Source organism: Hetaerina americana, unplaced genomic scaffold (assembly GCF_022747635.1).
Source record: "Hetaerina americana unplaced genomic scaffold, ioHetAmer1.1.p SCAF_11, whole genome shotgun sequence".
In the NCBI taxonomy this organism is placed as follows: domain Eukaryota; kingdom Metazoa; phylum Arthropoda; class Insecta; order Odonata; family Calopterygidae; genus Hetaerina; species Hetaerina americana.
Window position 1 is genome coordinate 31,617,541 of NW_027286181.1, and position 24,741 is coordinate 31,642,281.

Below are 24,741 nucleotides of genomic sequence, written 5' to 3' on the forward strand. Positions count from 1 at the left end.
ATTGCAGTGAGTACCCTGCCACGCACTTAGGGAGAACATTCCGAGAGCGTATTATGGAAATCAAGGGCGACTTCCAAAAATAAAAATACGAGGCTCGTAAACGTTCTAAGGCGTCCAAACTCTTTCTGAAGAACAACTTATGCAAGAAATTTAAAATTTCTCCCTTGCTATTCATTCTATTAACACCCTCTGCAAAATAGTGGCTGGGGCTGGTGAATAATGAATGATCCTCAAATTGGTTCCCATTGGATGCAATATTACTGTCCCACCCAATTTTCAGTCTTTGAAATCATGCTGGAAGCCATTTTTCATAGGTATTCAAAAACAATCCTCGGCAGCCTTCACCTGCTGCCGAGTTTGATGATGAGAAACGCTTCCCACGAAGGTGTTTCTTCACCTTGGGGAACTGGACAAAGACATGGGGCTTGTCTGGACAATGAGGCACACGCTTCACATTAATATTCGAGAGGTAAACAGCAACAGCATTTGCGATGTGTAGCCGTGCACTATTGTGGTGCACCATCTAGCCCGCCGCCTTTTAAATGTGACCTTTTGCGAATGATATGAACATGGACGACTTTCACATAAGCCCCATTGATAACTACGTGTGCTGATATGACATCTGCTGTCAGATTGGAATTTCGGGTCTACTTTTCTTTGAAATTGCCTCCCCTCTAAACATCTTAACCATCTTCAAACTGCGCTATGAAGAACACTCTTTCCACAAAACTCCCGCAACAACGGCAGTCACAGACACAATACTGAATTCAAATCAATGAAAATTATAAAATATATACATAGATAGTCACGGAAGGTGACGATGGAAGGGAGAACTTTTGGTAAGCGGGATAGAGGGAATAGATTAGTTTTTTTAGATAGTATGAAGGCAATCAATCAATCCATGTAAAGAAGTGTGTCAATCTCACGGCAAATAAAATGTATGCACTCCTATAAGATGGGTCGCCGACCTCTCGCCACTCTTCGTTAAAGGAGTGGTCTCTCGATGCTGACTGCGGGTTTCCCTCCACCTAATCTCCGGTACAATGTGATTCTACATCATTGAATAGCGTGCCTGTTCTCCAAGATGTAAATGGTATCCAACGAGTACTTTTCTCAGGAAGTAGAATCAAAGGTAAACGGAAAAGAGGGAAAGAAGAGAGTGAAAAGTTTGATGTGTACGAAGGGAATATAAATTAATACAAAATGAAGAAGTAATTATAGCAAGGATTGGCTGCGTTGTTTCAGAAGATCTATTAAGGAACTCCTATAGTTTTTAATTGATGTAAAGAAACTTTAATACAATGTACACTACATATTTGAATAGCAGTTAGGGTATCCTTTCTGAATTACAATTCAACCATGCCAGCCATCACCATCCAATACTCAAATTCATTACAAAATAGAAACAAGACCTGAGTTGGGAATCATTCTGAGGACAGAAATAGTCGGAGCTAAATTGAAAAAAAAATATTTAAAACAATTACAGCAGATTTTGTTAAATGTAAAAGTAAAAAATGTTCATCCAATGATGAGACACACTTTTTCTTCTTTCTTGGAAACGAAATGAAGCGCAATTACGCCAACTACGATTCGTTATCTTTATGGGCACACTTAAATTCTCGCAGCGTCTAATACTTCGATATCATTGCATATAGTGGAGACGTATGCGGCGGGTATGAAAAACTGACGAGGATTTCCAGCGAGATTTAAAAGACACGAACCGAGCGCTAGATTCATAAAAAATACAATGCGAAAACTTTACGTATGATTTAACATTGGCATCATAAACCAAAACGAAATTTACAATAGCGGTATTTATTTTTAAAAATAGATACAATGCATATTAATTTGTCAGAAATTTTACAACAAATAATTCGTCTTTGGTATGATATTTCTTCATTTTCTACCACTTTTGGCAGCATTTTAGTAGGAAAGTTAGATATATTTCGTGAACGTTTGCATTATGTTTTCGGTCATGCTTTTACGAGAGTCGAGGTATTTAAAATTCCTTATAAAGCTGACTGATAATATTTAAAACAAGAATGGTAATATTTTTATACCTGCATATACATTTCTCGAGGTCTCTCATAAGTGCCACGGGGTAATGTGGCAAGCGGGGACAGGAAGAGGGAACGGACGCTGCGGGGAAATGATACGGATGCAATTCCTCGATAAAATCGTGGATGACCGATGGATAGGGGCCATGTTGATGCGAGGATGAATTTTGGTGGTGATTTTCCAGTACGTAGAAAGCAACAATTAAAGATATAAATGGAGCGTGCCATTATTCACTTGACATTTTTTTAGGTTCATTGATTCCTCATCCAATTGCTGCACTCAGTGAAGGCAGAATTAAGTCAGCGATACCTGGCGTCACGTGGTGGAATTTTTTCATACTTGATTTGAAAAAATAAAAACTTGTCCTCTCAACTTTTATTTGTCACCAAACAAAAGTCGTGAGGACATACAATTGTTAACTTGTTAATGCAATTGGTCACTTGGAAAAACTCGAGGAATCGAGGATTACTCTAAGAAATAGCTCAATATTGACTGTGATCATTTTATGATAGGTACAAATCCCAGCACGAGTTTGACACTTGAGTTACAAGTTTGGAAGCATTTCCGTACCATCGGATAGGGTAGGGATGCATAGAGATGTAAATGTTTTAGCAGTGATTATACTAGAAGTCCATTCAAATAGAACATTTCAGTGGGAAATTCTTTCCAAAAGCTTCCCAAATAGGAAGCAATTCAAGCTAGGGAGATCGCAGTCCAATCCGCAACAGAAATTGGCTGGCACGATTATAGTAGAAATAATACTGGCCCCTAGTTTTCGATTTCGTTTTGATTATAAATATTCCATTGACATGGAAGAAGGGTCGTAGATTGACAGTGCGACATTATTTTCAAGGAAAATAGATCAAGTTTCTTTTATCACTTTCAAAATAAGCTTCGAGGAAGACAAGTAAAAACGCTGCTAAACGATGCACGTCGAATGCACAGATGCGTGACGTCCATTCTTGTATAATTACGGTGAAACACGTAGGCCTAGTTTGTTTTTATTGGCTAATTTTGAAAACCACGAATCGATCCAGTGACTTTTGTATGTAAAAAAAGAAATAAGATTACAGTTGAAGGATTGGTTAAGTCACAGTCAGATGAGTTTTTCAAAGACGAAAGTATACGTAGAGATAAAAGAGCTACCCAAAGATTCGTTATATGTTGTGTTTACCTTTTACTCTGACTAGACGTTTTCCTATCGTCAGTCGAAAAATTGAGTAACCACACATTTTTCAGCCGCAAATGCGGAGTAAAACATTCATGCCGCGCTTTTTCCCATCAGTCCAGGAAGTTAGTTTCTTACTCGTTGAAGACCGCGGAGAGTTTCCCCATGAAATTTTCCATTGAATTTGAGACTGGAAAAAATGTGTAAGCTTTAAGCCATGTCATGTCATGCGTGAGGAAATATCACAGGACCGATCGAAGAATCTTCAGCAGTTGATTAAACTCTCGCGTGTCTGAAAAAATTGATAAATCCCAATCCCCCAGATATTTGGATACCAATACCACCAAACTAAACACGCAATTTGTTTTAGGGCCGTAAAACATGCGATAAATCACTATTAAATGCAAAATGTATACGTAAAGCAGAAACTGTGCTTGTTTCAATAAAAAAAATCACAGACCTGAACCAAAATTTTCAGGTAACTTTTCAAGTCTTCTAGGGTATGACTAGGTACGTGTATATGATATTTAGACATTCCGTCTACATGCCTGGATTTACGCGTGATCCAGTCACCCCAAATCGACGAAATATGAAAGTTATGATAGAAGGGTAAGACGAAAGATAATTTTCCACGTAATGCCTTTTACGACGCACCGAGACATTTGCACTGTGCAAGAAACCTAACCGACCTATAGCAGGCAGGAATATAGTCAAAGTTTCCTCGCCGTTACACTCCTATGTGAGGTGAGCGCCGAATCTCTTAGTCTAAAATTAAACAATAAATTACAATGCATAAACTCCACATCACCATAAACGAAAAATTAAATGCCATTAAACAGACCCGAGAGAAGCCTAGTAGTTCACCGCCAGTACTAATAAGCCTTTAATGCCAGGTTTTATAATGTTTTGTTAAACTGAAGGTTAAATTTAACCTCTGGTTAAGGTCACAACTCAGTTTTATTTTCACTTTTTAAGTTCAAAACCGACCGTAAAATAGCTCAATAACTGAGAGACGATGTTATTATGGTTACAATGTTCACATTCACTGATGAGCAATTTTATTTGTTCATACAATTGGATTAGTCGGTGATCTCCACGTTAAACTAATGTTTACACTTTATAACGGTTGGATTTAACGGGACGTTATAAAGCCGGGCCTGAGTATATGATTTGGAAAACGAGTGCTAATAGTTTTCCGTGCTCATCTCAGCTTCACATCACACACTACTTAAATAACCATCTCCCTTTCGCCTTCTCTGGTTAATCATTGCATCTTTCTGGGTCTTCAATTTATATACGAGCGATGTTGAACTAGCCGGTCGGATTAGTTATGTGGAGAATGCCCTGATATCCTGATAACCCGAAGATCGCTGGTTCATCTTCCGTATTGGGTGTGGAGGAAACGAGTATTTTAACTGGTGATATGGTCCATGGAAAACCTGATGACAGAACAGGCTTATCATGATTTGAGATCGATATGCCAGCTGGCTTATCGAAAAAACTTTTCCATCCAAAGCCTCTCTGAAGTAGTCGATTTCAAACTCCGAAATAATTAACTGTGATTTTGAATACACAACCGACTCAAGTAGTAGTAGTATTTAGGGGAGGCGACCGACAGCTGAGGTCATTTGCGCCATAGGGGATGGACAGGAAAGGATGAAGGGTGGAGAGAAACCCAGCGTCGGCATTAGCCTACTCTTTACGAGGCGCCAAGTGGTCCGCAGCTTAACGTCCCATCCGATGGACGACGTACTCACTCAAAGTGCCCTCCACAAAGCACCTCAAGTAGGGATCGAGATACATCTAAAAAATATTCAACATTGCCGGGATTTGAACCCGAGCCCTCCGGATGGGAAGCCAGTACGTTAGCCCCCGCACCATCTCGATCCCCTCAACCAACTCAAGTATCGATGAACCCGCAAGTAAATTGGGGAAAAAAAAAAGAATTTCGGACCATTAGCAGCACTTCGAAAACACCATTTTGTGCAACGGGCGGAATCAGTAGGTTTAAAACAACGAAAAATATGGATGATACTCCTTGCCCCGTGCATGAGGTGATTGGTCAGAATAGAGAGTGTTCAAATACACCGCGAAAAAGAACAATGGCCGGAAAAAAATGACGACGGAATCCTCAGGTGCGTGCGTCATGTGGAAAAACTTTCAAGATGATTTTTTTTTCCACGATCGACGAATGGGTATCGATCAATCTTGGGTGATGTTTTCTTGTTGCGTGGCGAGTTTATTTCCGTCTCGTCACTTGTTGAGCCATATCTGATTGTGAGCTCCGATCGAAACCACTCGCGCAGGTCCTGAACACGAAGGAACCGCCTCCTCCAAAATGCCACCTGTCACTTCCTGCCCACACCTGTAGGCAAGGCTTGTGATGGATCCGCCCCCGTCGAATTAATAACGCTTTCGTATCGGATCCTGCGCTTCTGCTGCACAAAAGGGGGTTGAGGAAAGGCCATTGGAGCAGCCAGGTTTTATCCTACGATGTTATTTTTTTAAGACTGTACAATAAGTGCTTGACACTTTATTCTTCGATTCCCTTACTCATTGGTGAAAGGGAAATACAGAGGTTGATAGCAAAAACCTCACTATGATAGAATCCGCCATTATCGAAAGGTGAGAAAAATTTATTTCTTATTTAAAGTAATAAAAATATAATGGAAATTTGCGTACTAAGTTTTAATATATTTGCCGTATTTTATCCCTTTGTCTTTTGAATATCATAAAATAATTTATGAAATAACACTAATCGTGAATATAGACAATTTATATTAATGCAGTTATACAAATAATAAAATTGCCTCTTTGGTAACTTTTCTGCATTCATATCAATTATTCATTGGTATAAACCTTTACAACATCACCAAAAACCATTCCCTATTCAGCGATGCTGTAAAATTTTATGTCATAAATTATTTGTAAAAGTTAAGGGGTGGCCTAGTTTCCGATTTTTAACCCCTGTTATTCTGAACTTCAAGATAAAATTTACGGAACGATACTAATTGTTCCAGTAAACAATTAATGCGAAATACAGTTATTGAAATGTCTCCTTTGTAAATTCAGCACACTAACATGACTTGATATCTTTTGGGGCTAAGGGGTATACATCTTCAAGCCTCCTTTGAAAATTGTACGAAGGATACACATTTCTTGCTTGGCGAGTAGCGGAACTTTGGGGTTTCCCCTTAGGTAAACAAGACGAGAGACCAGAATTTGCCGATGGAGGCAATAAATGTTTTACCAAGGCTGCCGATTGAGCGGCTGACAGCCATAGGTGCCTGCCTATCACATAAAAGTATTTGAAATAGGCGCAGGTTACGCCACACGCATTTGAGAAGGAACAAGCCAATTGCAATGAGTGACTCAATTGCTCTCATGGAAAATGCTAATCAACAGCCAACTTCTACCACATTTTCCCGACAAAGTACTCGTTTTTTTACATTTATACTTCAGATTTTACCATTGCTAATACTTATCTATAGATCATCTCAGTATGGAAATAAATAACAATTCATGGCTACATGAAGTTTAGAATGGTTCGAGGCGTCACTTTGTGGAAGCGATTCATATCGGAAAAGAAAAAACTTTGTTCTTCCACATATCATCAGGTGATGATGACTTTGTAAGTCGAAACCTAGGTCGTGCATAATAAAATGTATGAGAAAAAACTGATTATTTTCTTTTCCTACGTTCATGAAGTTTACTTATAAATTAGAATTTATTTGTTTAATATTAATGCAAACTAATTTTATCTCTTCTGCAATTATAAACTCACGCCAGGAAAAAAATTCAAAATGGCAACTATAATTTGCCATGCATATGGCGACTAACATGATTTTAGAAACGAGCCGAGCTTTTAAGGCAGTAAAGATGGTTACACTTGAGGCCTACATAAGTATTAATAACCGCAATATTCAACTCAAAAAGCTCATCATCTCGTACTAATAACACTACGACGTGTGAAATTCTCATATTAGGGCAGGTGGGGAGGCATTTACATTCCCTGTGCCTCCTGTGGTTTCCTCGGAAAAAGTTGTAGCTCGAAAAATCACTCGATCGGGTGTAACTGAAGCCGAACCCAGACCCTCCGGTCGAAGACCAGTCAAAAAGAGCTTCCGATTGGTCTTTGGTAGCCCACTAGGCTACCATACTTCTCCGTTCCTATACATATTGAAAATTCCCATTGGATGAACTTCTCGCGAATATGACAGTTCAAACTGACGGGCGTAATTAAAATGTCCACGCTGTCCGCAAGTTGAGCGAATGGAAACGCTCTCAGAATAAAAGCTTGATTCCCCACTTCACTGGGTGCTACGGTAATTAGTCTTAGGTCCACGCGGCTGGACCACTTATAATATATAAATAGCTTTACGGAATGCCGTTTTCAATCAGTTTGTTTGCCAAAATATTTTACATTGCACGGGGTTTTCTAGCACAGTAAACTAGTTTTTATTAAATTTAAAAATACTAATTACTAATGAAAAATAATTATCAGATAATTAATATTTTTACTGCATCATTAATCATTACTTCTTCGAAGAAATGACTCCCAACTCAAGGGTGGTGGCATTTGAGTTATGCTTCACATTTAATCGCAACTGTTTGAAACAAAATTGGAATTCTCTTCTTTTTAACTTTTCGAGGTCATGAATAAAAAAATCCTTAGTTGGACAACTTATCCAAGAGTGCGCGACAGAGACGACCTTTAAACTATAGTCAATTAAACCAAAGACAGGTAAGTAAAGACCAATTATTAACTTGCTGAGGTGTCACTTTCATCAAAATATATCTCGATGACAAAGGCGAAAGTGAAGCCAAAACACTCAGGCTCCTCTTTCTTCCCTCCACGGTCGGTCGGTGACATCGGCTGCAATGCGACTAACGGCAGACGGCCAGCACGCCTAGAGGGAAATATGAACGACTATCGTAAAAATTGGTGGGAGGCTCATTGACACGCGTTAGACTTTCGAGGATTCGCGTAAGTCTTTATTTCAAACGAGTGCAGTTCCGTACTAGCAAGTGCAGTCCTATGATGACTTTTTCCGCGCCCCGCTAATATTAAACATCGGAAGAAAACCGAAGCTTCTTATACGAGACGTTTACTTCAGCCTGTAGCTTTTTCAAACTGTCTTCCTCCGTGCTCACTAGGTTTCGCTGGAAACAGTACCCGAATATGGTGACATTTCGCACAGTGACGACGCAATTTTTTTTCTTGTGAGTTACAGCGTGTTGAATCAATATGAGTATGAGAACGCATGCTCTTCCGTCCACCGTCTATCATTACGCAATGATTTACGACTAAATGGACTTATCTCTTTGACATGGATGCCTGTCAAGGTGACGTCAAGCCAACCTAAAGGCAAGGAGCGCCGTTCACAATTCTGATGGGAATGAAATAATACTTATCACACTCTTTCCTCCGACGCTCCTTTCTCAGACTGAAGCTACTCACGTTAGCATACCCTCCCCTTATGTGATTATCGCTTGAAAGATCCCGTACATTATCATTTCTTCGCCTTCCCAACCACCAAATATCTGTATCCGTAATGTCGGAATGTTTTCCGCTTCTGTGAAACAAATAATCAATAATTAAATGAGTTAAATTTTATTTTGTGATCAGATCGGGAAATAATTTTGTTGCATGCATTGCTTCACACGCTAAGAAGCGTCCCTTTCAACTCGTCAAACATTCCATTCCCGCTAGCCATAAACTCAAATTCCATGGTGTGAGAGCACAACCAATTCAGCCAACTCCTCATGGATATACAAAAAAAATACTACGATAAACTCGTACTCTACGCTTCTCTATTCTAAGAATAGGATAGGATTTGGCCCACAGCGCCTTAGAACTTAGTAATGCCAATCCGGCCCTCTGTAGGAGAAAGGTCAGGAACCATGGCCATGAAGCCGAACTGAGCCAAGGCCAACGTCAAGTCACCCTTATTTACGCATTACGTGTCTTCACAAAACAGTCTAACTAATTTTTAGCAAGGAAGAAAAGCATTACCTATACTTTGACAAGAGTACAGTTATATTTGACTCTCGAGAGCCGTGCATAGAAAATTTTGGTAATTAGTAATTCACCACTACATTGCTGGTGAATGAACGAAAGATTCGCCATTACTCTATTCATACAAAACATTTCTTGCTTTTTCAGCGTACTATCCCACAATTTTCGGCGTATATTGCCGCTTCAAAGAATAGTACAAAGGAAACAGTTCTCTAAGCAATATTTCCTTGGTGCCAGAATAATCGAACGACAACCGTAGAGAAAGCACCAGGTAGATAGATGCCATGGATATACTCGTAGGTGTCACTCATCCACGTTTACCATACATTAGTTGTAATAAAATAATATGATTACCCTATTTTTGAAACAATTCCAATTCTGTACGCTGGATGCTGTGACCGTAAAGAATTAAAAATTTTTGTGAGAAATAAACATTACAGAGAAACAAGAAATAACTACTCACCGAAAAAACGACCTGTCGCCAACACTTCGTCCCCGAGCTCCCGATGATACATTTTGGTCGCATCACGTCAAAAAATATCACCTTGGCACACACACCGGGGGAGTGGAAACCCTACGAGGGAGAAAGAAGTAGATGTAAAATGAAGGTTTAAGGGAAGAATGGATATAACGACAGACGAGAGAGGAAAGAAATAAGAACATTTTAAAGGTGTTTTCCGTTCACCGAAATATAACCAAATTCCCTAGCGGGAATAAACACATTGGAACCCCGTTCACTTAGGATTTCAATAAATTCAAACTCCAAGCTCGCTCCGACAGGACCGATCTACTCTGCGGTTATCAGCATATTCTTCATTACTAATACTCAAGCATCACGCCTAATTTTCTAATTTTAAAGTGCTATGTTTTATAGAGCCTTCACCTACCTCCCCGAGTCACTACATGTGAGGGGATGCTAAGACATTTACTTATACAGGCAAAGAGAATTACACATTAATTATGTTAAGAATATTAATTATTTGCCGGACTCAGAGGTGGCGGGGCAACGTCTTCGCCTACTACCCCAGAGGTCGCGGGTCTGATTCCCACCTAGTTGGAGTTTCTTCTGTCTAGGGCGTATATGCTTGAGATTTTCCTTATTGCTATTTCATATTTCAGATGTTAAACTCCAAAACTTGACTACTACTAAAAAAATTAAAATTACAGGGTTCGTCCGGAAAATAAGTGTACTGAGCTCAGGAAAAAAAATGTATTACACTTTTACAAATCTTAAGCTAATATTCCTCAAAATAGGACCCTCGTGAGTCGATACACTTGTTCCAGCGGCGTTCCCATTCCTGGAACGCTCCCGCGAAGGCATCATCGGGAACCTCTCGAAGACACGTCGTCACGGCCTCTTTGGCGGCGTCCAAAGTCCCGTATCGCGTTCCTTTCAAACTCCTCTTTATCTTCGGGAACAGAAAGAAGTCCGGTGGTGCCAAGTCCGGGCTGTAGGGCGGGTGCGGCAGCGTTGCCACGCCGTGCTTGGCCAAGAAGTCCGACACGACAAGCGCGGTGTGAGACGGCGCATTGTCGTGATGCAGCCGCCAGATGTTTTTGATCGCTGGCCGGACGCGGGCGACTCGTTTTCGAAGCCTGTCGAGCACTTGGACGTAAAATGCAGCATTTACAGTTTGTCGTTCAGGTACAAATTCGTAGTGGACGACTCCCCTTTTGTCAAAAAAGACAATGAGCATCGCCTTGATCCGAGATTTGCTCATGCGAGCTTTCTTTTGACGGGGTGATGATGGGGTGTGCCACTCCGCACTTTGTCTCTTCGACTCTGGGTCGTACTCAAAGATCCACGTCTCGTCACCCGAAACAACGTTCTCTAAAAAATGTGGATCATTTTTGCAGTGATCCGCAAGTTGTGTCGCGATTTCCAAACGATTGAGTCTTTGATCATCACTGAGCACTTTCGGCACCAACTTTGCACACATTTTTCGCATCTGTAATTGGTGCCTAATAATCTCGTGCACTATTGTTTTTGGCACATTACACTGCTCTGCTATCATCCGAACACTAAGACGACGATCAGAGTTCAGTACATCGCGACCTTTTCGCACATTTTCGTCGGTGAGTGTCGTTGATGGGCGTCCAGGCCGTGGTTCGTCGTCGACCTCTTCTCTGCCCTCCACGAACATCTTGTGCCACCGAAAGATCATGTTTCTGGACATGGCTGACTCCCCGTAAGCCTGGTTAATCATACCGACAGTTTAGGTAGACGATTTCCCAAGCTTTACCGCAAATTTGATGGAATCCAAAAACTTCGGCATCGCGTTCCGTGACGTGGGTCGAGCGTGGAGGTTCGCGTTAACAGAGCTCCTCACTACACCACAGCTCAGAGCCGACTGCCTTTTTCAGCGTCGCTTGCCAACATACCCCCCTCCAATCGCAGCCCGTCAGAGCGGTGCTGGGCGCGCCTGGAGCGGCGGGAAAAATTAGTACACTTATTTTCCGGACGAACCCTGTATAACCCTTACCCCCAAGCCTGGACTATTATACATGTACGTAATCCTAGTCCTAAAAAATTTCTGTTGGAGTATATTTATTTTTACTACTTGTGTGGACATTGGGGGAACAAAATAGTATCGCCTGTCATTGTAGAGAAGAAGTTATGCACAATTATTTCCATAATCTTGGTTTTACTATGATCGCGAATCTTGATTTTGAATTGATTGCAATTGTGAATCTTAAATTTTATCCAGGTGCCCTGTCTATCGACGTGAGATCTCAACAATTCCCTAGATACTACCTTTGTTCAAGGGACATGAACACTATCCTGTCAGTACTAACTCTTCCTATGGAATTTAATCCTGACGTGCTGGAAGGGCTTGCACCTTTTAGTCAAACAATAGTCAGTACTAGGAGGACTAGTGATCACTGAGCAGGAAAATCGTGAACGCTCTCATGCATTCGGAGGAAAAAAGTATTAATCGGCCCAGAAAATATTTAGGATATATGTAAAGAATACATAGATGAAGACATTAGCCCAAAAAATTAGTAAATAAAAAGAAAAGGGCAGAGAAAAAGCGACAGCAGGGAAAAAACAGCTTAGGCCTCGGTAAACTTGATTTCGAGATGGAGAGAGTATTATAGGAAATCGAACAAGGCTGTGGGGATAGATAACACCCCCGAGGAACTATGTAATGGGTTGGGAAAACGTGACAGTAAGGTCTTTTATGGCCTCAATCGTAGCATTTATGCGGGAGGAATTTGGCGGGGAGACTTCATCCGATCAGTATTAATTCTCATCCCAAAAGAAGACAAAGCTATCGCGTGTAAGGTCCGCAGGAAATAAGTTTCATTAAAGTCTCCCAGATCGCAGTAATAAGGTCAGCGAAAGAAAGAAACATAGAATACGACCAGGAGGTATTAGTTTGCTCCGTGGATTTCGAGAAGGCGTTCGATAGATTATGTTTATTGGGTAGAATTTATCAATATATTGCAGAAGAGAGGAGTAGACGGGAGGATTAAACGACTAAGCCAAAATATGTACATGTTGCAGACTGTACAGGTAGGTGTGGTGGATGGACAGTCGGGATGGCAATTTTAGGAGAAGGAATAAAGCAGGGATGCTCGTTATCACCCGTGCTTTTCAACCTATACGGGGATACATTGATAATGGAGGCATGGGAATAACTGGAGATAGAAATGAAAGTCGGTGGGAAATTCATAAAATCAGTTAGGTTTGCAGATGATCAAGACTTAGTCAGCAAGTCATTCAAAAGATCACAATCATCGCTGAGCACATTAAAAAAAATCAGGATTTTAGGTATGGGATTAGAATCAATGCAAATAAAACAAAGGCACGGAGGTTCTCAAGATATAGGAATTCTAAGTCAAACACTAAAATAGAGGTTATAAACTGTAGCAGGTATCACATCACCTAACTAGGATGTGTATTGAACAAAGACGGCAAATACTCGTAAGTAGAATAATTGCGTTCGAGAAATAAGCTTTTACAAAAAGGAGGATATTAACGGCGCGGAAACGTGGTCGTTGAGGCAAGAGGATAGCCGTAGGGGCTTGAGATGAATAATGGGCAGTCTAATGAAAACCGAACACCCGCCATTACACACTGTCCGCGCGAAAGGTGGCAACACTGTTGGTAAGTATCGATACTGCCATCGCAGTAGTAGGAGAACTACATAGTGACAACTCACATGCGCACGCAGTTGATGGGTATGTCTTCGTCTGAGTGCGAACTGGCCTAGTGTGTTCGTCCAGCTGTACATACAGGAATGTAGAAATAGAGGCAAGCAAGGAGGAGCAGAGAGGTGTGGTTCGTTTTCTGGAGGCTGAAGGTGCTGGAGGTGGCCAAATTCACCGTCGCACGTCTGCTGTGTATGATGAACATTGCAAGACGATGCGCGCCCAGGACAGGCCCATCGAGCCATTACTCCTGATGTGATAGATCTGATTGATGACCTTGTCCGGGAACACTTCAACATCCTCCCTACAGCCCGGACCTTTCACCTTTTGATTTTCACATCTTTGGCGACCTAAATGAAGGCATTAATGGACATCGATTTCATTTGGACGAGGAAGTGCAAGAGTGGGTGCGGTTGTGGATCCGTTAGCGACCTACCTCTTTCTACAAAACTGGAATTGATTATCTCGTCTGCCAGTGGGATAAATTTATCAACGCTTTTGGTAATTACTTTTGAATAAAACCATTCCATGATCACTTTATAGCGGGTGTTCGGTTTTCCTTTGAACGCCCCTCATATACGTGGAGGATAATGGAAACAATAAAGTTGACGGAAATAAAAACAAATGAGGTACTAGGCATGGTGGGGGAGGAGAAAGGGTTATTGATAGAAACTCACAAGAGGCAGGAAATGTGAATGCAGAGAATTTTGATTGAACATGGAATGTTGAAGACTAAAACCGGAAAAAAATGTTAAGCAAGGAGAGGTGAAAAAGAATAGTCATTTTGGACGAAATGATTGGAGGTAGAGAGTATGCGGGATTGAAGAAAGGTTTATTTTAGTATACAATTAATTGTACGGTGTCAGATTGTGTCTTGCTAGGCGTGGCTTATAAATGTGGTTGTAGTTAGTCTGTGTCCATCCAAAATCTGCCTTGACTTGCAATACTTTGGTTATGAAATAAGAATGAAATGGCCTTGTTCCACTGTTCACAATCGTGTACAAGCTTCTTCGATAGGCGATTCAAACCATTGCAATTTGATATATCGTAATTTCAACTAAATAAATAGTGTACATGATCTCATGACTCCTAATCTGCTTGATATCTATCTTTTATTTCGTTGGTTAACCAATTTTTTTCCTTACTTTCCTCAGGCCTAAAACTTGAGGGGGGATTTCCTTGTAGTTTTATACACCACTATCTTCAGTCTCTTCCGCATCAGTCACTTTCAATATTCGTTACGCTAATGATATCAAGGTCTGGGGCAGAGTGATGCACCGCCTGGTGTTGTCTCTCCATAAATATCACCATCGGCTACAGTATGCCTTGTCCCGAGTGGATCAAGGGATGTGATACAGCGCTTAGTGGTGGATGGTATCACCTTTGTATGATTGCGTAGGCAACTTATGTGCTCCCGACTAATTAGGCAGGAGAAAATATAATAAAATTGAGGAACACCTGATAGAAGACCGGTGTGGACTGAGACGAAGAAGGAAGCCGAGAAGTACAGCTTACACTAAGACTAGTATGAAAGGGAGTGGCTACGGAAAGGACAGATACATTATTTTGGCGGATTTTCGAAAAAACCTTCGAGATTCTACGAAAGATTAGAGAATATCCAGGACTCTGGAAAATATTGCAACGAAAAAATAATGAGTGGATCGGGTACACGATGGGATATGAGTACATCTTAAGGACCATAATTGAAGAATCAAATGCGGAGAACTGAAGTAGAGCAAAAAAGGAAAAAAATTAAACATCATTTAACATGTGTTGCGTTGTTCACATGTGGAGGTGAAGAGACGGGCTGGACAAAGAAGCGAATGGAAAATGTAGTAGCAGTAAAAAACCAAGAAACTGATAGCCAAAGCATTAAGGGCGATAATAGTCTGTCATTTTAAGTAAAAACCTGCGATCAATTACCTACGATCGCCTGTCTTCACAATCAGGTGACTTTTAGGATGAATTTTCCTAAAACGAATACAGCCACCACGCATTTGTTTTTAATTCTTTAACTAATCTACCGTTATTTCTCACGAACACTTTCATTATCATGAGAGTTTAACGACATCCCAAATCTAAGACGGATTGAATCCGACGATGTTAACATCGATACTAAGTATAAGGCACTTATACTTCCTAAAGGGGTAGATTGTCAGAAAAACTCGACTGCGTCGCCATTTTGAAAGGATAAGTCAATTCGACAAAATGTATACTCTACAGATAGTTTTACATAAAAATGACAAAAGTGACGAATTTGCCTAGATATACGGTACTGAGTACTATTTTACGAACAATTTATTTCGTTCTCGAACTGGAAATTACTTATTGCAAACGCAATGGGCTGGAAACAACGAAGGCCGTTTCCCATGGAGTATTTAATGATTAATTTTCTTGAAAGTGCCTATGAGGATTCAGAAATATTGTTTTCTTCAACAGGATGGAGACTACAACCAGCCTCAACGGTCGTCATTTTCATGGCGGCCGTCGTTCTGGCGACGATACACAGCATAGATGCCGGCGCTTCGGTATCCGAAATACGAGCACCTCGCCGCGAACAAGCACGAATACGACGGGTAAGTTGCTTAAACTTTTGCCTGAAAATATCGTCGAAAGTAAATTCATCAATCTAGAGTTCGAATTACAATTGACTATTTCTTGCTCTCCATAGTACATTAGTGGGCTAAGTACGACATAAAATATCTAAGAATTTATATTTATGACGCATCATCGGGTAAAACTGGGCTTGGACCTTAAATTAACAAGGGACGAGGTAATACATTAAGAAATTCATTATTATCGTTCATTAGTGATCCTCGGATTAGCTGTTTAGAGATGACCAAGATTTTACTGTTTTCTACCAATCTCGCCATTCCTTCATGACCAATCATGGCATCATGGCATCTTCAATTGAATCTCGTAACATATCCTCCACTTTCCCCTCTATCTCTACTCTTTCATGCCAACATCAATACGATAGTCAATGAAGTAACTCGTATATCCTTCTTCCTTCTGCCTCTTACTTCTGCCCTCAAAAATTATTCGAAGGACTCTTCCTGTTACAGCTTTTTTCGACCTCTCAAAGTCTCAGTGAACTATACTTTTAATCTATAAAAAGAATAATTTCCATTCAAAGTTATGCATAGGACATATATTAAACCATTCATTTAAATAATTGAATCAAAATTATCGAAAGGCGGACCACAGGAAATACATGCATGGGCTCAAAACAATATTAAAATAAGGTGGTCACGTTGCCATTGAACTCAACACACATAGCCGCGTCCGATGTCGTTGGTCCGAACTGATGGCTCTTAATTATGATTATTCGCCGGATTTTCCATGAAAATTTAAGAAAACTCGACTTCATGATCAAAATCGAATAGTTTTCAATAGTTAAACAGTCATTAAATTTCAACGGGATGTTTTGGTCGGGAACTAAACTGCGACAATGGCGGAAATACTATGGCACGAAACTCTTAAAAAGCCCGCTATATTATAAATTCGGTGTAAAAGTATCAAATCTGGTTTATGACAGAAAAAATTAAAAACTTCAGAAACTCCGTCTGATTCTTTTGACTTTCTTACTGGATTTTTAAATGATGCCAATGTGACCCCCAGTCGACAGTCAAGCTGGCCACTAACTTTTCAATTCCAGACTGTTCCCGAAGAACTTGTCCGATTTGTCGTATTTTTCTACGGAATGTTTGGATTCTGATTGGCCACCTTTTTTTGGAATCATACAATATCTCAGCGAGTCCTTCTGGTACCACCGCAGTCGGTCCTACTTTTTGGTTTTTTCCAGGGCCTGCACGTACGATGTCATACGTAAACGACGAAACGATGCATCGGTCCAACTAGAAGGAGCATCGCTCTGATCCGCAATTCCCGACCAGTGTACATAGCATAATTCCAACATTTATTTTGATTGCCAAAATTCCGATTTAAAATATTTCCACATTTTTCCCGATCATTTGAAATTGTAAAGGGGTGACAACTGATCTAGGCATTCGTCGGCACGCGTAATAATGAATGCTTCTGCATTTACCTGCTGGCCCGCAGGATAACTGATATCCTGAATTACCCGGCAACCCGGTCGAATATAGAGGAGAAATTCCACCCCTGAGCATCTTTGCAGCAGGCGTCGAATGCAGACGACCGGAGGCCACGAGCGACGACGGCGGTGACGGACGCCAACTGGGCCGGCGTCGCGCCTCCCCCCGTATGGCTCTGGCGCCACCTGGACACCGTACCCCGGCGACTGGACGCTGCGGAGGGCCGCCTCGCCCGCATCGAGGCGCTCATCGAGCTGCGACTCGACCAAATGGTTGAGGTCAGTTTGGTCTGATTTCTCAAACTGTGACAAGGGGCTTTTGAGTGACTGACGCCAATACCAATTGAAATGCCCATTGCGCAGGTATTTTTCATGCCTCCTCAAGGTAGGATCCCTAGCAACACAGAAGTTCTGCAAACATGATTATTAAACCTCCACCACCAAGTACTCAGTGACTGATGCACACTAAGAATGGGCTGAGGGATCAAAATAAGTCAACACATTTTATAAACCAAATTAGGCACAACTACCATTAGCTTTGCCCCATATTTTTCCTTAATTTAAGAATACATGCAAAATAAGAAAGGGGCAACTCATTACTTGTAGCTTTTATCATTCTAAATTCTTGAAGTTCTTTCCTACATACTTCCTATAAATTTTAAATGGCATTTTATTATGCATACCCTAAAAATTAAACTTTTGCTAATAGAAATAGAGTAGATCAGTCAATCAATTAACCTTCTGTGGTGTAATTACCTTCTATTAAATTAATATTACATGAAAGAATTAATAATATAAGGTCACAAATAAGTTACAGAGTTCCGAGTTACAAGAGTTTACTTTACTCATAAACTTAAATGCCATTTATTAAAGGAAATCAATGATATATCAAATAAAACAGAAAAATGTTCAAATTTTGTTAAATATATAGACTGATTCAGCTTATTCTGTAACTGCATTTGATTCTCCATAGGTTTTTGGTTGGGATCTTTATAGATTTGAAAGGGTTGAACTGGGCTACTTTAATATGGTTAATTGAATTGAGCTTGAGTCAATGGATGTAGTCAGCTGTTGATGGCATTATATGAGACATTCAGTTATCTGTTAGGGTGAACGTAGTCGGAATGCCAAGGAAGATTTATGGAGGGATCAGGAAAGCAGAAGGATAGAGCTTTCATTTGACCGCTTGGAAAGGAGACTGGCGTACATGGAGACAAGACTAGCTGATGCCGCAACTGCTGACCGGGTTGCAACAGCTGCTGCCACCCCTCGCTTACAGGTAAGAGACCTAATATTTCACAAAATTTATTTCAAATGCTTAATAAGCAACGATTCGCAGTGCTTGAAATGTAGCATGCTATGACTTCACTCATAAAAAAAATTGGTAACTTATCCCAGAGGTGATTATGATTAAGGTGCATTACTTAATGTAATAATATCACAATACTGGAGATTCCTACTGAGATTGAGGAGCTATATGCCTCAACCAAAGGTTACACACAAAATTCATATGGTTACTCTTGTAGCAGTAAAGATGAAAAAAATGATCCTTAGAAACAACAATATTGACACAAAATAATCAGCAAGATAAACTTTTACAGTGAGTATGACATAATCCATACCCTGTAGTACTTTACAATATAATTGCATATCAGTACATGGTGACGGAACATTAGTATGCAGAAATGCCAGTACTTACAAATTAAAATTTTCCTTGGAAGTGTCTCATCATATTCTAATTTGAAATGGCTATGCGATACAGGAAACTGAATTTTGGAAAAAATGCAATAGCTGACCTATTATGTCAAGTAACTAACCAAAATGTCTGTAAATTTGAGTCCTAATATCAGCATGGATGTCATGAAATGGGATTTAAAGCAAATAATATTTACGGTGCAAAGCTTCTCAGCATCCAATGCACTCATAATGCACATACCTACTAATACCATGCCTAGAAAGTAAAGTATGTCTCACCATAATATGCTGTGATACGTGTGTAACCAAATACTTCAAACTTTGTTAGGCCAATAAAGATTGCAAGACTAATATGTCTTTAAATGGATCTTTGCTAATAACTGCAGTCAAAAGGTGAGCAGACAGGAAGACTGAAGGGAATTACTCCCCTAAATACAATCATTAAAGGTAAAAAGCCATATATTTTATACATACTGTTGAAATTATACCAGTCTCTCCTTCAAAATTATCTCCCTTATTTATTCCCTTTTGTAAGGATAAACCTAGTTTCCTCAATCTCATTTAGCTAAAAAGTGAATTAATGAGGCTTCCTAGCATCACAATTAGATTTTATTTAAACAAAGTATTTATAAATTCCAAAGAAACTGCGGGAGATGCCGCAACAGTAACTTTTAACGGAGTCATCCGCTAATGTGCATTTTAATGCAACAATTTCAGAGCGTAAAAATCATATTCCCCTAATTTTTGGAATACAAATTTTTTTCAGTTTTTCAGTGACGTTGGAATATGTGACTTCTAAGAAAGGTTGGATTTGTGAACCCTCGTATGCATGAGCACCTATGTAGTTGGTATGATTCTTGTAAGATAATACTTTTTGGACATCTTACATATGCACATGGACTTTGACTAAAATATACCATAAACTTATCTCTATTTTGAGTTCCTTTAATGTAAACATTCAAGGTATTCCACCTAATAAGGTCCATTTTGGTTGGTCAAAAATTTATCTATGCGCCTCAAGAAAATTTAATTATTTTCTTAACATTTCATTTTTATCATAAAACTGAATGAAGAAAAAGGCTAGACAAATGTACTTGAATGATTTCATTTAGGTAAATGTGAAAAGGCACTCAGCTCTGGCTCTAGCCATATAAGAGACAACGATGAGCATTATTTTTCCCATGGAATCTGGCAACAATCAATGTCTTCTTTCTTTGACACTTCCTTCATCTAACCTGTCAGCTGTTTAGTGTGTTTGCCGTTGTTTTTAACTCATTCATAGTTTATAGAGACTAACATTTATTCTCAAATCTAGATTCATCGTCAAAATTAGGAAACCATGAAGTTTCTCTGATGTGTTTTTAACTAATTTGATAAACAGGAGCAGCTGCGATGCCAACAAGAGAAACTGGAAGAAAGTGTGGAAGGTGTAAGAAAGGCCCTAGTAGAAGTGGTTCCATCAGCAGTGGCTGAGGCAATTGCAGACAAAATAAAAGTTCCAGGCATAAGCCATGGGCCAGCATCAATATTGAGCATAAATTCACACCCACCATCCTCACCACCTTGTCCCTCGACTGAGGAGCAAATCGAAAACATTAGCAAGCGTGCCACTGATACATTGGAATATCTCAAGCAAAAACTAGCAGATGAATTTGGACTGCAGGCTGAGAAATTTGTCTCAAAGGTATAATTTTAAAAATTGCTTTTCTCTGGAAAAGCACAAAGTTTTCAAGCAACTGATTTAGTTTTCAACTAACCATGAAGCTGGTTATCAATAATCATCTAAAAGAAAATAGTTTGATGTTCAGATGGCATCTATTTTTAGGATTTCGGCTTTAAAATTTGTATTTAAGATTTAAAAAAGGCATGCGATTTCCAATAATGGTTTAACTAGTTCTATATGCTAAGTTATACATGTTTTTGTTTGTGAATTGGGCTCTTGCAACAAAGGGCTGCTATTCTTACTTGTTTCCCAAAAATATTCTAACATCACAAACTAATATTTAATTCTAACTAAACACAGAAAGATATTTTCAATTGTCTCGCTAGATAATATGATCATGTATCAAGGGGAGTTATTTTTGATAAATATTTTTCAAGTAGTGAACGTACAAAATGTAATCAATTGAAATTAATTGTTTTCAGGTTGGAAATATGTACAATGATCTCTGGCAAAGGGCTCAATCGATTGAGACATTACTCAAGGATGCCATAGTTTTGGGAAACTCCACACAGCGAGATTTACATGAGGGATTTCGTGCTTTGGTGCAACAACAACAGGAACAGCTGCAGAAACTCCAACAACATAGTATGCAGGTGCAACGAGGTGAGAGGCATGGTTCTCACTCCCTTCCCAACAGAAGACAAGGAGGAGCATCATCACATGGACAACATAACCCACAAAGCCGTAAGATTCATTCTTCTAGGTTTTTTCTAGAATTTTTTAGAAAGTTGATCTTCATAAAACAATGGCGCTTTTAGTGACTTAATACAGATAGATTATCTACATGGACTATATCAATGATGTGGTGGAAGGGCTTGTGTGTTGACACCCCAGAGCTGAGAGCAATGACTATTGTTCTTGCTATAACAGTCGAAGACGAGGGGCAAGATGAAAGGTAATCCATGAGGCATCTGTTCCCCAGTGAGGTGTGTATGAAGTCATCAGACCCCAGGGAAGTTCATATGAGTGATGGTGTGATATTAAAAACACAAATGAGAAAGGCGATGGGTAACAATCTCAATTAATTTTTCCATGAAATAATGATGGACAGAAATGAGATTATGAGTCCTGGCAACAATTCTGTAGCTATCATCTCACAAAATCCTTGCCAAGCATAAACAAAGGTAGCAAAAACAGAAGAGGACTGAATTAGTTATAATGGGAGGTGGAATATTAGGATGATGTTGAGGACAGGGAAAATAGAAAATATAAAGTGAGAATGGAGAATGAATAAGGAGAGGAAATGTGGATATTTTAGGGCTGTGCGAAGAGAGACAAAAGGATAGTTGATATTACAGGAGCAATAGTCACAGAGTGATATTCAATGGAGGAGAAGAGAGCCAGCAAGGGGTGGCACTAATATTTAACAAAAAGGTAGGAAGAAACAGAGTAAATATAAAGCATATGAGAATAGAATGTTATTAGTAGAAGTAAAAGCTGAACCAACAAATTTGGTCATTGTTCGCATTAATATGTCATCAAGAAATAATAGCAAGGAAGAAGTCAATAGTGAAAGAAGAGGTGGTAGTGAGGTAGGAAACCACAGTTTAGGAAAAAGGGATGACTGTGGGGAGGAAACAATTGAGTTCTGCAAAAGGCAAGGCTTAACCATAATGAACACTTGGGCTACAAATCAACAAAAGCATAGGAATGCATGGAAAATACACTGTGATTCAGAAAGATATGTTATATTATATTAGGCACAGGTTAGGCACATATTAGTATATTTATAATTATTTTACACAGTTTCATAGGTGAGGTAGTGAATTCAGATCATAATTTGGAACTAATGAAGTGTTACATCAGAGTCTAGACGTTAAACAGGGAAGACAGTAGAGGACATTCAACATGGAAGCATTAACTGAAACGATAAGAAAGGAGAATCAGCAGACTTAAGAGAAAATTAAGAGTGAGGGAAGACACAATAGAAGTCACGGCATCTCCTACAGTTCTTTGAAATTGGTACAATAAAAGTCAAATTGGAATATATCGAAAAGGAATATCAAAAGCCACAAACAAAATTATAGGAACAAAGTACTCAAGAATGTAGTGAATAATGTATAGTAATGTCAAGAATTTTGTGCTGCAGTTGCAGGAAACTTGCTCCCAGCCGCAAAGGATGACCCAGGTTTTCTAAAAAAAACTTCATATCTGGTGATGAGTCATGGGTTATGACCCCGAAACAAAATCCCAGTCTTCCCAAAAGTTGGCCAATGAGATAAAGGAGAATGTGATGAAGCAGCTGATGACCATTTCAAAAAAGGACTTTGCCGATTGTTTTGAAAAGTGAAAATACACCAGGATAAGTGTATGAGGTCCAAAGGGGAGAACTTCAAAGGGGACTAAGGTTTCATTATTTTAGGTAGGCTATTTTTCTCTAAGTACTGCATGGCTGTGTACTTCCCGGACAGAGCTCGTACGTGGGGAAGCAACCAAATTTTATACAAGAAGGAATCAAGGTAATAAATATGTTGCTGAAAGGTGTATCATACATAGTTACCAAAAGCTATCAAGAAGGAGAACAAAAGTTAAAATTAGAAATTGCACATACTACAATAAACCTAGCTTTAATTACTTATGTTTTATGCATCTCTTGATTCTGTACAACATGCCTATTCTCTTCCTCCCCCTAACTCACTTTCTTAATGTTCTACCCTCTGTCATAGTCTTGAAAGATCTATTTCCCATCAAATGCTCTGCACCTTTCCTACCTTCTTTGTATTTCTCCCAACAACCCGCTCTCCTCCGCCACTATACCTAGTACCTCTTCAATTGTTTTCCTTTCTGTCCATTTCACCTTTTATATCATTCTTCACACCCATATCTCAAAAGTCTACCGTGTACACCTATCATCTTAATTCATTGACCATGTTTATGCATCATAAAAAACACACTCCATCGCAAAGTTTTCAATAATCTTTTCTTTACATCCCCTGCCTGGCACTGCCCATCCCAACTCTATCCACCATACAAGCATTGAGCATCTGAGATATATAAAGGTTAGGGATAAGTCTCCTATCCCTCTAATCTACTCCAATCTTCTCCAATTGGTATGATAAAACACATGTGATCATACCATGAGTCTTTTCAAGATAATCCATTATAACTAATAGAAGAGATGGTTGTTCACTTAACAGAGAGTGTTTTTTATTTTTAACTAATAATGGTAGTGAATACTAATTTAATGAGCCCTTATTATATGGATCAAAATCGGTAAACCTTCATTGCAGGTGATTCTGGTAAGGGAGAATGGTCAGCTGGAGAAGCCTTGGAACTTGGACTTGGTAGCCTAGAGCTTTCAGTGGATACACTCTCCGGGACAGTAGCACGACGTCTTGGGGAGCTAGGGCGACGTCTGGACTCATCATTCAGAATGCTGTTACTAGCTCAAAACCTTTTCTTGGAGTCATGCCACAGGATACAACTTGGAGAGCCAACCCTCGAGGAACGCCTATCAGTAATTTTGGAGAGACTTCTTGACACTGTGTCCAACCGGTAATAGAATTATTCATTTTTTTTCACTTAATTTAAAGTTAATTTTAATATAATAAAGATTCTTAATTCCTAACTTTTTATAAATTATAGTTTCTTCTAACATGACTTGCATAAATTGTGAGTGAACTGAAAGAAAACTAAATGTTTGCTTCTTGAAGTAATTCAGGTAATTCTAAAGCAGTACGTCTACAGATGTTACAGAAATGGTTGGTTTTGCCCAAATGGGGGCTTTGAAACTCTATGGGTTGACCAATTGGGTCAAGGGAGGTGAAAAAAACTCGAAAAGGAATTTGAAGATCAAAAGCTGATAAAAAATTGTATCATAATATAAAATATTCAATTCAATTTTCATAATCCTTCATTTTCCTCAACGT

The 24,741-nt window shown here is 39.5% G+C and overlaps 1 protein-coding gene across 2 annotated transcripts in view; it reads left to right on the plus strand.

Moving 5' to 3' along the window:
• Positions 1–24,741, plus strand: part of LOC139701004 (uncharacterized) — a 53,787-nt gene that overhangs the window by 27,234 nt on the left and 1,812 nt on the right. Inside the window, exons 2-7 of one of the 2 annotated variants that reach the window (XM_071599560.1) lie at positions 15,840–15,976; positions 17,539–17,733; positions 18,563–18,733; positions 20,531–20,833; positions 21,295–21,556; positions 24,103–24,367. In XM_071599560.1, the coding sequence (XP_071455661.1) occupies positions 15,840–15,976; positions 17,539–17,733; positions 18,563–18,733; positions 20,531–20,833; positions 21,295–21,556; positions 24,103–24,367 (1,333 nt within the window). The remainder of the gene's footprint in view (positions 1–15,839; positions 15,977–17,538; positions 17,734–18,562; positions 18,734–20,530; positions 20,834–21,294; positions 21,557–24,102; positions 24,368–24,741) is intronic. The other variant, XM_071599561.1, reaches the window with a different exon arrangement.